We start from the raw sequence: 15134 nt of genomic DNA, 5'->3' as shown, positions 1-15134 counted from the left end.
ATCTACTCACTTACCTTCAATTAATTTGCACTGAACAGTTATCAAAGAGGTGACCCACACCTTATTATTCTTTACATTTTAATGAGTTTTCCTGACTTCAGTGACTCATGATCAGAATGATGTTGTGGAGTTTCCAAAACCTTTACTCGCTTTTGTGTCTAAAGCCAAAGAGACTTAAAATATTCAGTACACTGCAGAAAATTGGTTCTTAATTTATTTGAAGTTAGGGCAGTTGTTTACAAACCACAAATCTTTTGACATGGCATCGGAATCATCAAATAAAGCCGGAGTATGAGCATGTCAGTTTTTAAATATATTTGAAAAAGTGTCATATGTTCATTATAAAAGTGTATGAACACATTTTAATGCGAAAGAAAATTGTTTCAAATCGCTCAAGTATGTACAAAGAAAATGAAAGAAAGAAAATTACACATACAGTCAAAACCTGGATTTTTTTCTCTTTTTTTTACACTTAATTACAGAAGAAAAATTACAATTTTTCAAGGTTAAATAAAAAAACCAAATCGATGTGAGGAATCTTTTCATTGTTATTGTTAATTTCACGATGCAATTATTGCATTACGCTGATGCTGTCAAGATACCCTGCAACAGTTTTTAGTGTCTTCACCATTAATCCAAGAAAAATATGTTGTTGAACTGCGTCGCACAAAGCCGCTTAACTTCCTCTGTAGTAAAAAAAAAAAAAGAAAAAGGGAAAAAAAAAAGACAAGGGTCAACGTAAGGAGAAGAGGAGATTACTGGGACAGATGGTGTACTTTTGGTAAGAATGACATACATTTGCTTTATGCCAAATAGGGGAGACGTACCGTTTACTTCGATCAGATTGGCGTTCTTCTGATTCAGGATCACGTACAGTTCTCTCTGGTCTGACTTTTTGCCGACTACCCAGTAGTCTGTCATAGCTTTTACGATGATTTCCTCATCTTCGTCAACCCTGAAAGACGGAAAGAACTACATGTTTCAAACGAAGGTGTTCACCACATTCACAGTGGGCTCTTTGTTGCTTGAGAGATCATGTAATGTACCAGAGAACATTTTAACCTACTCAAAACCCCCCAACTTATTACACTGCAGGATTGCAGTGTAATAAGTTGCTTCGAAGACGGAAAGAATGTGGATATGCAAAGATCCCAGGAGTGTCGTAATAAAACTGAAAATTACACGGCTGTGCTGAAACGCTGGGAAAATGAGTTTGTACTTGTACACATCTTCTTTGTTTGATTCTAAAATACACAACTAAAGATGGTCTAATGCTGCTGTGATCACTCTTATTATTATTATTATTATTATTATTTATTTTTATATAAACCAAAACTAATCAATTCTTTATCCTCTCTGGTCACCATTAGGAACACCAGCAGTACCATCTGTGAACTGTCATTAGAGAACTCTCGAAGAAATGCCTGATGGCACTTAGTAAATATAGCTTAAGTTTCACTAAAGTGTCCTCTGATTTTACCTGGCAAAGTCACAATTGATATCTCCCAGGATCTTCATGAGGTCAGGATGGACAGAGGTGAGGCAAACACTGGCGGTCTTCCTCATGTGGATAGTGCTCTTCTCTGCCAGGTTCATGTGGTTGAAGTAAATGAACTTAAACTGGGGCTCCTTTTCTGGCCTGAAAGTAACAAAAGTAAGCAAAAGTTAAGCAACTTATAAAAAGTGCCGATAAAATGTTAGTATTACAAATTATCCTTTATACCTGATAGTTTAGAGAACCTGGGATTTATGACTTTAAGGTGCCAGCACAGCTTTTCAAAATCTGCATGAAATGTGTGTTACCTTGATATCCAGTAAGATCGGTTAGAGTAAGAGACAAACAAAGTTAAAGAGGCTGGGCCAGTCTCTAAAATCATACTGTTACCAAATGAAGCCTTAAACCAAGGTATCATTTTACTTATCCCTGCTTCATTGGTTACCCACGCTGTGCCAAGTTAATGAGCTGGAGTTTACTTAACAAAAGTGCCTAAACTGCATCTATGGACATGTGTGTGAATGTATTCAAATAGGTGATTTTTATACATGATGTGTGTAATTATTTACCATTGGACGAGGCCAAACCAGGACACAGACCTGAAAGCTAGCTGATAAATTTGCAGTGGCATTATTTATTGAGTGGATTCTTCACTAGGGTGATTAAAAAGGAGCCCATCAAACTGCCTCGGTCAGGTTTGGATTACCTGCCGGGCCGTGTCTGAAGCTAACTGCTGGAATTAAAGGAGCGTTGACCAGGATGCCAGTCCTTAAAGCTGTACTGCTTGAGTTACCCCTAAGTAGTGACATGACGCCACCCAGTGATAGTAAGAGTCTCATCTATCACTGCCAGCCAGGCAGAGCTAATGCTACAGGCCAATGACAAGCAAAGTGGGAAGTGTAATCACCAAGCACACAAATCAATCAGCTTTCTAGTTATAGCAGACTGACTGACAGAAACATGAATGTCATCGATACTTACAAATATGACGCACAAATGACATTAAGGTACGTTATTCTGAAAAGAGACCTGAGACCGCTCTTTTCTAGCCTCATTTTCTAATTTTGGAGTTCAGATTGCCTTTAAATATCCTCCCAGTCTTCCTGATACTGTACAAAGGCACAAGTAGAAAAAAAACTATTTGATTTATTTTGAATACAGTAATGTGCAAAAGTCTCGTGTTTTTCTACCCAGGTATGCTTTGGCCTTGGGTCTGGGATCACTATCATTGCTGAAAAATGACACTGGAGCCAATCAAATACTTTCTAGATGGTATTTTATGGTGGACCAAACCTGCTGGTACTTTTCTGGATTCCATCAATTTTGGCAAGATCCCCACTGGCTGCAATGAAGCCCAAACCATGATAAAGCCTCCACCAAGCAGACACTCAGGGTTATACTGTTCACCTGACTCCTCAGTACATACTGATGAAAAGTTGAACCAAACATTTCAAATGTGGATTCATCACTCTAGTTAGTCGCCACTGATTTTCACTCCAGTTCTTTAAAAATGACTTCTTGACATCCACTTGTAAAGTTTCTCCACATTTCTTCATAACACTGCACAAAATCAAACTACTTGATGCAAAAATACAATTTCATGCATTTCAAACTGTGTTCTCTTTGCCATTTTTGAAGATTTAACTAAGGAATTGGGAAAACGTTGATGTGTTTTTGTGGCAGGCTGCTAGTAACAAAGTATCTAAAGATGCAGTTTTATATGTTATAATATTACAAGAAAGTCTGGCTGCTTGGAAGCAAAATATAATAAATAAATAAGGGGTGGCTCAAGATTTTTGCACAATACTGTAAGCACACAAATAGTCCTTCAATGTCGTAAACATATAATATTAAACTCTTGAGCTACAAACAATAAGATGTATGTCTAGTTTCTAAACCCTGGTTTTGTGTTGCAATCTTTATGTATAATTTTAAAATAAAATGAATAAATATCTGCTGTAGGTATGGCATTTTGTCCGTATCACTTTTTATATCAACAATATTTGTAATTTGCCCAGAGGTGCATCATTATGCCCTGTATTCTCTGTAAAATGAAGCTGAGGTAAGCGTAGCAGCACCACATAGAGATTAGATCAGGAACATGCCAAGCTAAAAGCTAGGAAAGAGGAGAAATTGCAACAAACCCTGATATCCTGCGGTTGATTGTGAACTGTTCACAAATATCAGAAGCCAGCAAAGTAAGCTGAGGGCCCACCAAGCTGTCCAACTGCTCACAGAACTCCCTCGTCAGCTCCACAGAGGCTATTAGGAAACAGACGAGTGAACTGTCAGCTGTTACTGGACATAAGGTGAGGAAAATGTAATAATTACGTTTTATAAGAGCAGCAAAAACATCAAAATGCCGAACTGAAAAAAGCAAAATGAAAGTGAACTTTCATCATTAAACCGGGAGGGCACACACACTTACCACTGATCATAAAACAAGCTGCTGCGCTCATTGCCTGGAGATCAAAGCAGATCACTGCAGGTTAAAATCAAGGTCACACAGGCCAGGAATCACACTAATGTGCGGGATATACTTCATCATTTTAAAATTCCGCGCACTAATCCCTGAAGTCCACATCCTTTGACAGAGCAGTGGAATATATTTTATCCCAAATCTACTATTCATAAACAGAAAAAAAGGTTAAATCCCCCCCAGTCACAGATTACAAGAATCCTCCTAAAAATGAATAACAACTGCCCACTCATTTTTAATGCATTAGAAAAAAAAAGAAAAGAATCAAAACTAAATAAATCAAGAGAAATGAAACAAGCCTGTCATGCCAGAGTGTTGCATTTAACCTACTGTACCTTGTAAACAATCAGATGCAGCTCCTCGTAGCCATCCTCTGCAGAGACGAATATTTTTGGAAATCGGAATTTGGCCTCCGGATCTTTCAGATTTGTAGGTCCTGTCAAAAACCTGAAAAAGACAGACGCAGTGTGCCTGGGTTCATATTCACAGACCAGGTATCAAAATCAAAACAGATGATCTAATTACTCAAAACCAAATGACTGAAAATCAGAAAGCTCAATTGGTGCCCAAAACACACCAAAAAACAAAAGCACACGATGCTATTGACTCTTTACCCCTTGAAACCAGGAGTAACCCTGAGCTGAACGGTTTCTATCATATTTCAGGCCTGTTTATAGAACAACATGACTGGATGTGAGAGGGTGGTCTCTGCCAATGCAGCTTCCCTTAGAAAAACCTGGAAACTATTTTAATGGTTATCAAACCACATCTTTATTAAAATATACTGATATAAACTCGTCATTAAGGGTACAGGGGAGGTCATCAAATGTCATCTTTATGGGGGAAAGAGTTAAGAAATGAACCTGAAGAATGATGGGAATGAAAATATTAAGATATGCGTGATGCTGGGAGCACATGAGGTTTCCAAAACAGGAAAAGCTCATCCTCTGAGAAGCAGTTAAGGTATTATTTCTAATCACATTAGATTTCTATGAATCTATCTACTATCTCAACATCTGTTGGATGGATGGCCCTGAAATTGCGTAGATGTATTTGTAATCTCCGGAAGACGAAGTATTTATTTGTTTTGACTGATGTGTTATGAATCATCACAGTGCACGTTTCTCCGTAATAATCAACAGTTGTAGTAAAGTAGCATATTAGCCTAAAGCCAATAATGGATGGCACCAAATCTAATCAGGAATTTACCACACAAATATGAGCTTAATGTTCTCAGGAGCAAAAACCGTTTATGCCTCTTTTGTTCACAACAGAACAACGAATTCACTGTTATATAGTTACACAGGAATTTAGAGAAACCACTTAAACTGTGGTCGTGAGTTCTCAGAACCTGCTCTTTGAGCAAAAAAAACGACAACATCACAGAACGTAAGTTTGGATAACATCATAGAAAGCTCACGGCTCTCCAACGGGAGATTGAGAGACCAGTGTTGGACTGTTAGAACAGCTTTGAAATTCATATGAGTTGTTCGCACTAAAGTAAAAAGCACCATCACTTCATGCGGATACCCTCTCGGCGCCAGCTGCGGTCGCAAGGCTGGAGCCGAACAAAAACACCCTGATAATGACTGTGTTTAGTCTGTTCCTTCCCATTCCAAGGCCACCTGGGTTGGCTGGAAGACTGTTTACTTAGCCTAGCAGGGCAAAGGACACTGTCTCAGCTGAACTCTGGACACGCACACACATACATATACACTGATATGCACACACTCATCCCCCCTCCCTTTCCAAACGCCTTCGACGCTTATTCCCTTCCGATGCTGACGGTGGATCAAGGAGACCAGTGCACGCAGGCCCGGATGCACTGTCTAAATCGGCTGTCTCTCACCCTTTACACACCCCTGTTGCTTGTCATGTGTTTCTTTGGTGTATTTAGAGTTTTTTCATGTGCAGAGGTGTTTTTTTCTCCTTATCTTTCCTTATGTGGTGCATTTTCCATTGTTATACCTCTCTGACCTGTCTTCCCCATGTGATGTTTGTGTAATGCATGTATGGTCAGAAGGGTAAGTCAGCGCTGGCAAAGGTCGGCAGCCTTAACCCAATTTCCTTCGGGGTCAACCTTCAGGATCAATAAAGTTTTATTGAATTGAATTGAAAATTATGTGTAACAATTTAATGTTTCCAATTAAATGCACGTCTATTGTGTAGTGTTGTCCAACAGACTCTGCAATCCTATGCAACTTCCATTACTGCAATACCTTGTCTTGATTTAAAAAACATTTCTCAGCATTTTTCAAGAAATGCTGTGTCGTCTGTCCCGTGTAATTTCAGCAAGAGTCACACTCGGACCACTGTAGCAACTTTACATCATCGTGAGACACAAGTTATTTAAGCAGCATGCAGACATAAGCTTTGGCAGGGAGGCAACACCTGAGCAAACTTTCTCCTGTTACACATGGACACGGAAACAAAATAGAAAGTTGAAACCTCTCGAGGCTGGAGTGATACTCCACCCCTTGGCTAACAGTACGGTGTGTTAGCCAAGGGAGTTACCTCGTTATCTAATTTGCTTGTCAGTGGGTCGAAATCACACATGGTGTCACACACACATGCATCTGTATCTTATCATTCATATGTGCATCCAGAACATGCCTTTTGACGTATCTGGGATGCCTTGGCCCACGAATGACATTACTCTAGTAACCGCACCACTGCAGGGGGTTGGATTAAAAGAGATGGGCGCAGGGATCATAGACTTACCTCCCATAGTGCAACAAATTTCCAGCAACTTCTGGTCTCATTGGGGAGTCCCTGCCAGCCAACTGAAACAAGCAAATACAAGAGAGTAAAATTATGGATTGTTTAGCCAATTATTTAAGTAGATCTATTATGCTTTCCTTATTTTAGGTCATATTTTCTGTCAGAAAATAATCATTATATTACTAAAGTGTCAGATATTTATATTAAACACAGCCAAAGTTTCAGATAATGGGGTCAACGTTTGTGCAAATGATCCCAGTGAGCCAAACTGCTCTAAATGCTACAGTAGCTTTGTATGTTTTAATGACGGTGGATCCTTCTATGGAAACTAACAAAACCATGGACACAGACCTGTTTTACAAATTATATAAAAAGCTTAGCATTAGCTGTACAGATTTATCAAGACAAGTTAGCCATGTTGTCATATGATATACACTATGCAATATCGTGAAGCAGTGGTCCTCTTCTCTACAGTCATGACACCTCCTTTGACCATTCCTCGATTTGCCCTTAAAATAATCTAGTGGGCTGGAGTTCTGCAGAAGTCCACTTTTTTCACTCCACCTACCTCTGGTTCTGAGTGTCTGGGGAAAAGCGAGGTGGTCAGATATTTGTACAGGATCCTCATGTCATCTTGTTCCAGCCCGCTCCTGTAAACATGACCACGATGCCAAAAATGACACCTTGTAAACGTCACATTGCACTAATGAAAAAAAAAAAAAAAAACTAAATGCATGGATTCATTTTTATCAGGTGTGCTGTCAAATGTGTTATGGATCACTGGATAGATATTAAGAGAAAATGCCTTACTATTTGCTGTTCAGCAGTGGCTATAAATGGGATTCAATGAGTGCTGTGCAGCAGATGCAGCTGCTTAATTTGCACAGTAATTAAATATTCCTTCCTGTTTGTCCATCTTCAGTTCACAGTGAACGATTATGCTGCTCTCAAGTAATTTCATTAGCGATCATGTAATTCCCCCTGTGCTTACACACAGAGCCGGTGGCCGACAGCACAATTAAAAACAAGTGACATGTCAGGGAGCGCATAAACCACAAAGAGGATTAACTGCTGTGTTTAGAACCACCACTGTTTACCCAGCATGCCATTATTCGTGTGCTGATGCCAGCACAGGATTTTACCTTAATACACCGGATGGCTCAGTCAAATTTGACAGATGGTGGGTTTGATGGACAAACATACAGTTTAAAGCACAGCATCAACAAGTGTTGTATACCAGATAAGTTGGTCATTATACAGGAAGGCTGTGTATTTGATCAGACTGAGGCTCTCCTCCACTCTGTTGACAAAAGACTGGATCTTCAGGTAGGTCATCTTGTCCAATGGGAAGAAGCTGATGCCTCCGAATACATCGAGCAGGTCGCAGGACTGCAAGTGGAGAGTCTGCAGATACTGGAAACCCCAGCGTGATAACACACGGACACACACAGACACAGGAGACGCAAAAAAGAAAGGGTTTAGTTTACCTGCCCACAAGTGCTTGCTTACAGTTCAATACAGAAAAGAGGATATAAGAAACTCTTTGACTTGTACCGCATTGACATTCAACCTCTGACAAGCACACCACAGCCTCTCTCTTTCTCCCCGTCTTTAGATTTCATGGTGGACAGGGAAGCCCGTGTTAATGGATGAAGGGTATTCCCTAATTAGAAATTAATTTTTAAAGCAGCTCCTTAAAAGCAATGTTCCGGCTAGTTGACAGAAGTGTGACGTGAAGACAAATAATGGGGACAAGACAACGATCAAGACGTCAACCATGACTGCAAACATCTTACAGCTTTCCAAGAGTAACGGGAGCATTCACAAATAAACAGTGTCCCTATGACAACTGTCATCAGTGAGGGAAACCCTTGTGATAACAAGGACAGTCAGGCTCGAATGAGTTCTGTTAAAAACACACATGCCGGCATTCTAAGGGAATCATCCTGTCAAAGCATGGTCAATATACATGCATGCATGATCTGAACTCAAAACATATCCGCCTAGCAACAAAAATGTTATGGCTTGTGAGTATTTATTACCCTGTAGAAGAATTTCTCAAGTTTCTGCATGAGCAGCTCCACTCCGCCAGCTTGCATTGCTCTGGAAAAGGTGCCATTGAAGAGCTACAGCATGAGGAAAATGAGCATTGTTAAAACATGACTTATTTTGGCATCATACAGGTATAAATTAGTAATGTGTGACACTCAAGAGCAATGATTCAACATTCCCCCCAGTAATGTAATCCTTTCATTACATATTTCAAGCAAAATTCCCTCAACATAATGCACAGACCTGACTTCATGAGAAGTGTTACAACCGGAAAAGACCAGCACTAAATTTAAATGAAACAACAGTATTTTACTGACTCCATGTTGCCTTCTTTTTAATTTCTTCCTGTGTTTTCAGCTGATTGCAACTTTTACATTTTGTCTGTCATTTTTCTCTTATAGATTAACCTTAAAATAGTAATAATAGGAACTTAAAATACTATTTATTTCAGGAATAATTTCGGGAATTAAGAACACATCTAATAAATGAACAAAAAAAAAAAATCCCCTGCAACACTTCAGAGTACCTCTGGGGGTGCAGAGTTGAGAAACACTACTCTAGGGTGTCATTACATGGCTTTGAGCGAATAAGGTCTTTTTATTAGAATAAGCCTCCAATGCAGTAAAATACAATTTTAACACAAATGTGATAAAAGCAATGACATTTATTTTAATTACTTTACTAAACTTTAAGTCAAAGATTTCTTCATCCAGAAGATAAATGTATCACTACACACAGCAGCAGGAACCCTTTGACATTTTCTATATTTCTTAACAAGTCAAACAAATATATATTGTACTATTTCATGTCATTTCAAGAGCCGTGAAATGTGTATTTGTGAGGGGAAATGTTTGTGAACCTCTAGCATTAGTAATTTAACATTAATTACATATTTATTTAAATTATTTTAAGATTTAATAGAGTAGTCATTTGACTACAGATAGATACCGAACCCCAAGTCGTGCTCCACAATGCGTTGCTCAGAGTATGAATGTGTGTGAATGAGCCACGTTGTATAAAGCGCTTTGAGAAAGATAAGAATAGATCAGTGATATATAACAACTATTTTACTATTTACGAATCACCATTATGAAGATGGTAAGCTAGCACACACTCTAGGACGCTTTCAAATTTGCTAAGTAGCTCATCGGCAGAAGAACAATGAATAGCAACGATGTTTGTGTCAAAACTTGGTGTCCACATCTCCTCAGACCTGACATGGGCTGCCCACATTCAGGTCCAGACCAAAAAGGCTAGGCAGCGCCTGTATCACCTACGACAACTGAGGAAGTTCAGGGTCTCTCCAAAGATCCTCAGGATTTTCTATACAGGCGCTGTGGAGAGCATCCTCACACAGAACATGACATCGTGGTTTGGGAACAGCTGTGTGAAGGACCAAAAAGCTCTCCAGAGAGTGATCCGTACAGCAGAACGCTGCTGCAGGATTGCTCTCCCCCCGCTTCAGGACACCTACACCAGGAGATGCCGGACTAGAGCAGCGCAGATACTGAAGGACCCGTCCCATCCAGGCAACAAACTGTTCCAACTTCTGCAATCTGGTAGAAGGTTCCGCATCTTCCGGGCAAGGACAGAGAGACTCAAGAGGAGCTTCTATCCCCAAGCCATCCGTGCCCTAAACACACACACCCGCCCTCTCACATCATCTATAATTGACTGAGACAGGACTCTCTTCCAGACACTCTAAACCAAGGCACAATGTACATTTCAATTCCTTTAATTTTAAATATGTTTATATTGTCTATCCTGTAAAATAGTCAGATGTCTATTCATATTAATGTACAGAATTCACCTGCTTGCTGCTACTACTGCACATTCACCCAGTGTATATACTATATGTCTGTATATATATATATATATATATATATATATATATATATTATGTTCTTCCTCTACACCCCCCCCCCAATTTTTGCACATGTCGTGTGTTATACTTGTATAACTATGCATGTGACAAATAAAGAACCTTGAACTTGAACTTGAAAACATCACCACAGCTCATCTGCACTCTGTTCAAAGTCATGCTGACAAGCGAGAATGTTTAATGACTAAATAATTTTAAAAAGGACGTTTTGATGTGAATGATAAACATTTTGTTCTGAAGAAGAGAAAAAGAAGAGACTTAAAATGGAATGCATTAAAAAAAAGTGCATTCCAGTATAAAAACCTTTTCCTCATCTGTAAAACATGATGGTGGCTGTGTCATGGTTTGGGTCTGTGTTGCTAAATAACAACTTATCACACTGGTGGTTTAAGTGATTTTTGTGTTGTAAATGTTAAAAAGTATGGCAAATTCTAAAACCGCACTCAAACTCACCTTATACATGCTGTAGCACTGCCTTACCACTGCACCATAAACGGTATCCTACAAAAGGCAAGAGGGAAGCTAAGTACAACTGGCAATACTCAGAGATAAACAATGAAGACATACACGAATACTTTTCAGTACTCACAAGCATTTCCTCTTCCTGATATTCTACTGTAGGTGGTTTGCCATCTTTGTTTGGTTTCTCAATCATTGGATTTCGAACCACCTGAGGATGGATTTTTTTTTAATAAAACAGCACAAAGGAGCATTAAAGAGTTAAGAGCAGAATGATATTTAAAATGAAGGAGACAAACTCTGGACAAAGACTAAATACTGGGAAGGTGATGTACACATAAGCTTGCAAGATACCATGACCATCCAGAAATTTTCCTCGGGCTCAAAGAAAAACTGCCGGTTCTTCTGTGTGTGCAGGGATTTAGCTGGTTTTGTTGGACAGAACGTCCTGGAACAAAGGGGATGTGACAGTGAAGAAGGGCGACACACCCAAACAACACGCACGGCTCTTAAATTTCTGTCTGTATTTACACTAGGTATTTATCAGTGTGCATCTGACCACTTATTGCAACATTTCCCTTTTCTATTGTGCTTCAGGCTTCCTTTTGCTTCATCACGGCTACAAACGCTTAAATTTATGCTCAAAGTACAAATAAATAGACTGCAAATACAGCCATGATGCTGCTGCAGTAATATATACACCATAATACTGATACCTGGTGAATTGCACAATGGCCTCACAAAGGCCGACATTTCGGATCTTCTCGTTCTTCTCAACATCACTGGGGTGGTAAAACAGAATCTTTTTCTCTTCCTAAAACAAAAATATTTGCATTAGGCATGCTTTTTTCATCTAAAGGCTAAAAAGGTTTGCATAAGAACTCTTTATCAGGGAGTCTCACTCACCTCTCCTTCTCGAGGTCCAAACGTGGGGTTGTAAATGAAAAAACTGAGTAAAGATGGTGTGTACTGTTTCTCTTGCATTCCTGAGGCCATTTTGGGGCTGTGGCACACAAAGAGAAAGGTGACATACCTCTAGACTCCATCCAAGTTGCTCTTATGTAATACTTAGACTTGGACCTTTTATTGTCATTGTGCACTTTTTTGCACAGCGAAATTGGGTAGCAAGACCACAAAGGTGCAAAAGTAAAGAAAATAATATACAAAGAAGAAAAAGCAGTATATTTCATATTTTCATATATATATATATATAAATACACATACGTGTGTGTGTGTGTGTGTGTGTGTGTGTGTGATTAAACTAAATATGGGGGTGCACATAAGTGGTCTGCAGGTGCACATTCGCTAACAAAATAAAAGATGTGCATCAGATAAGAAGTTGCAACGCCAGTTTGCGTACATAAGATTTTCTGGAGGAGGACAGACCTTTGACTAGAACTCTTGAAGATGTCGAAGAAGCAAGCTCCTTTAAGCAATTACTTTGGTGGTCCTCCACCTCCAAAGAAATGCCAGAAAGAGTCCGAACCGCAAAAGAAGTGCGTATACTCGGAAACGTGGTTGCAGGAGGTGAACTGGCTTCAAACAAATGATGAACGTACACAGATGTAGTGCAAAATATGCTGTGAAAATCCCACTCTAGCGGACAAAAACAGTGGCTTTTATATGTACGCAAATGCGCATTGCAACTTCTTATCTGGTGCGCGTCTTTTATTTTGACAACGAATGCGCACCTGCGAACCACGTATGTGCACCCCTGACTATACACGGTGTATGTAGAAACACTGAAACAGAAGCAGTGTGGGGGTGTATACAAGGGCAGTAATATAATATAATAAATAAATAAGGGTGGAGGGGCTATGATCATTTAGGATGGGAATGGTAAGGTCACAGAGACCAAAACATTGCATAGGGGCCAAAATACTGCATGGAAAAAGGGAAGACCAAAATATTCAGTCACCTAAACTCACCTGATCATCAGCATTAGTGTAACTTGTGTCTGCCTTTCCTTTGCTCCAGTGGCCGTTTGGTTAGCATGCCGTGTTCCTACAAAACAAAGACAACAACATCCAGTTATATAGTGACACAAATCCATTGGTAATAATACACTACTGGTAAGGTACACATTTTAAAAGGCGCTGGAAACATTCCTAAGAAATTCTGGCCAATACTGACATGATAGCATCACACAGTTGCTGCAGACTTGTTGCCTACACATACATGGTGGGAATCTCTCACTCCATTAGTTCTCTATTTCACTGAGATCTAAAGATTGCGCTTACTGTACTTAAATGGCCTCCACAGAGTATTTTCTGTTACCCTGCTGGAAGAAGCCATCAGAAAATGGCTACACTGTTGTCATAAAGTAATGAACATGGTCAGCAAGAATGCTACAGTAGACTGTAGTGTTTAAGCAATGGTCGAGGGGCAAAGAGAGTGCCAAGACAATATTCCACCCACCATTACACCATCAATAGCAACCTGAACTGTTGATACAAAGCATGTTGTTTACACCAAAATCTAAGCCTACCCTCTGAATGATGCAGGAGAAATCAAAATTTAGGCGAGCATGTGTGAACTGCAGCTTCAATTTCCTGTTCTTAGTTGACAGTAGTGGTACCCGGTGTGGTCTTCTGCTGCTGTAGCCCCCAATTCAAGCTTTGGCGTGTCATGCCTTCAAAAATGCTCTTCTGCATACCTTGGTTGTAAACTAGTGGTTATTTGTATAAGTTTGCCTTTCTATCACCTAGAAACATTCCCCTCTGCCATCAACAAGTCATTTTAATTCCAAAATTGGATGCTCACTGGATATTTTCGCTTTCCCTGGAAACCCTAGAGACGGTGGATCAGCAGTTTCTGAAATGCTCAGAACAGCTTGTCTGGCATCAACAACGATGCTGCGTTCAAAGCCACTTAAAATCATCTTTCTTTTCCATTCTAATTTTCAGTTTGAACTTCAGCAGGTCGTCTTGATCATGTCTACGTGTCTAAATGCACTGAACTGCTGCCATGCGATTTGCTTATTAGATATTTGCATTTAAAAGTTAGCAGCCATGTTGCTGTGTATAATAATAAAACGGTGTACCAGTTTTTGACCATTTTGGTTAAAGTTAGAGGCACTAGGTCACGCAAGGTAAAATTTTAGCAGTTCACTTCATTTACTGGAGATAAAAGTGATATAGTTCAGACGCTTACACCTCTACATTTAAGGGGTGTGTTTGTTTTCTACTCGTTTTACATTTTGTCATTATTGTCTCGTACACATACGGTACTGCAAATGAAATGCTACTACTGTACTTTAGCCGGCAGAGAGAAATACTTGGATATTTTTATACAATATGTGTTATAATAAACTACAAAACAAACACATAAGGAAATTTATGTGATTGTGTACTACTATTGACAAACATCCAGTCAGCGACCAGCCGGAGTCACTCAGAGCAGCTAGCTTGTTAGCTTGGCTCTGCTAGCTGTAGGCTTGTGTTGGCTGTCGGAGGAACCGTCAGTGAACCGTGACAGTAACACTCACCTTACAGAAGATAAACACAACACGTCCATGTACTCGCTGATACAGACAGTGAAAATTAAAAGAACTAATGCGTAAATGGTGTTAATGGGAAGCGAAGCCGCTTGCATTCTACTTCACATCCTTAACTTCCTGCTTTTAGTTACGAGGTGCTACAAGCTCAGTCGCTCGGGTCAAACCGCTTTCAAACAAAGTTTCCTACTCTCCAAATAGGGGGTTCAAATGATCTGTGGGGTGCTCCAGTTTAACTGACCACAACACGTTTTGCTGAGTAAGCATACTGCTGTGCAATAATATTACAGAATTAGAATTTTTAAATACATAATAGCAAGATACAAAGTTTGTCTTTTTCGTTTTAAAATGTTTTTTTTTCTTAATTTGCACCCTTTATATCTTATCTTTATATAAAATTAAATCTTTAAAACATACATTTCTTAATTACGGACATTTCAGGTTATAAATGATGAATAGTACAGTTGATACTTAGGAATTAGTGCCACCAAAACATGCCTGCACCCAGACTGTTTTTCTTTTGATTCTCCAGTAAAGCTGTCTGTGAAGG

At 39.4% G+C, this 15134-nt stretch overlaps 1 protein-coding gene across 2 annotated transcripts; it reads right to left on the bottom strand.

The window, feature by feature from the left end:
* Positions 1–196: 196 nt before the first annotated feature.
* ccz1 (CCZ1 vacuolar protein trafficking and biogenesis associated) lies at positions 197–14730 on the bottom strand. Of its 2 annotated transcripts, XM_085415951.1 has the most exons (18): positions 14576–14730; positions 13017–13092; positions 11995–12091; positions 11805–11902; positions 11443–11536; positions 11219–11299; positions 11083–11130; positions 10222–10380; positions 8738–8821; positions 7933–8108; positions 7264–7345; positions 6696–6757; positions 4310–4421; positions 3924–3957; positions 3640–3757; positions 1481–1639; positions 828–955; positions 197–686 (listed from the first exon to the last, which is right to left on the bottom strand). In XM_085415951.1, the coding sequence occupies exons 2-18, from the start codon at positions 13028–13030 to the stop codon at positions 631–633; spliced, it is 1602 nt and encodes a 533-aa protein (XP_085272077.1). In that variant the 5' UTR covers positions 13031–13092; positions 14576–14730; the 3' UTR covers positions 197–630. The 2 variants fall into 2 exon arrangements, with proteins under 2 accessions (XP_085272077.1, XP_085272078.1); XM_085415952.1 differs by lacking the exon at positions 10222–10380.
* Between the last annotated feature and the right edge of the window lie 404 nt (positions 14731–15134).

Source organism: Rhamphochromis longiceps, linkage group LG8, assembly GCF_057381845.1.
Source record: "Rhamphochromis longiceps isolate RC_006_pf linkage group LG8, R_longiceps_female_GT1.1, whole genome shotgun sequence".
Taxonomy (NCBI): domain Eukaryota; kingdom Metazoa; phylum Chordata; class Actinopteri; order Cichliformes; family Cichlidae; genus Rhamphochromis; species Rhamphochromis longiceps.
The sequence above is the reverse complement of the archived record's forward strand: the minus strand, read 5'-3'. Positions and strand labels throughout refer to the sequence as shown.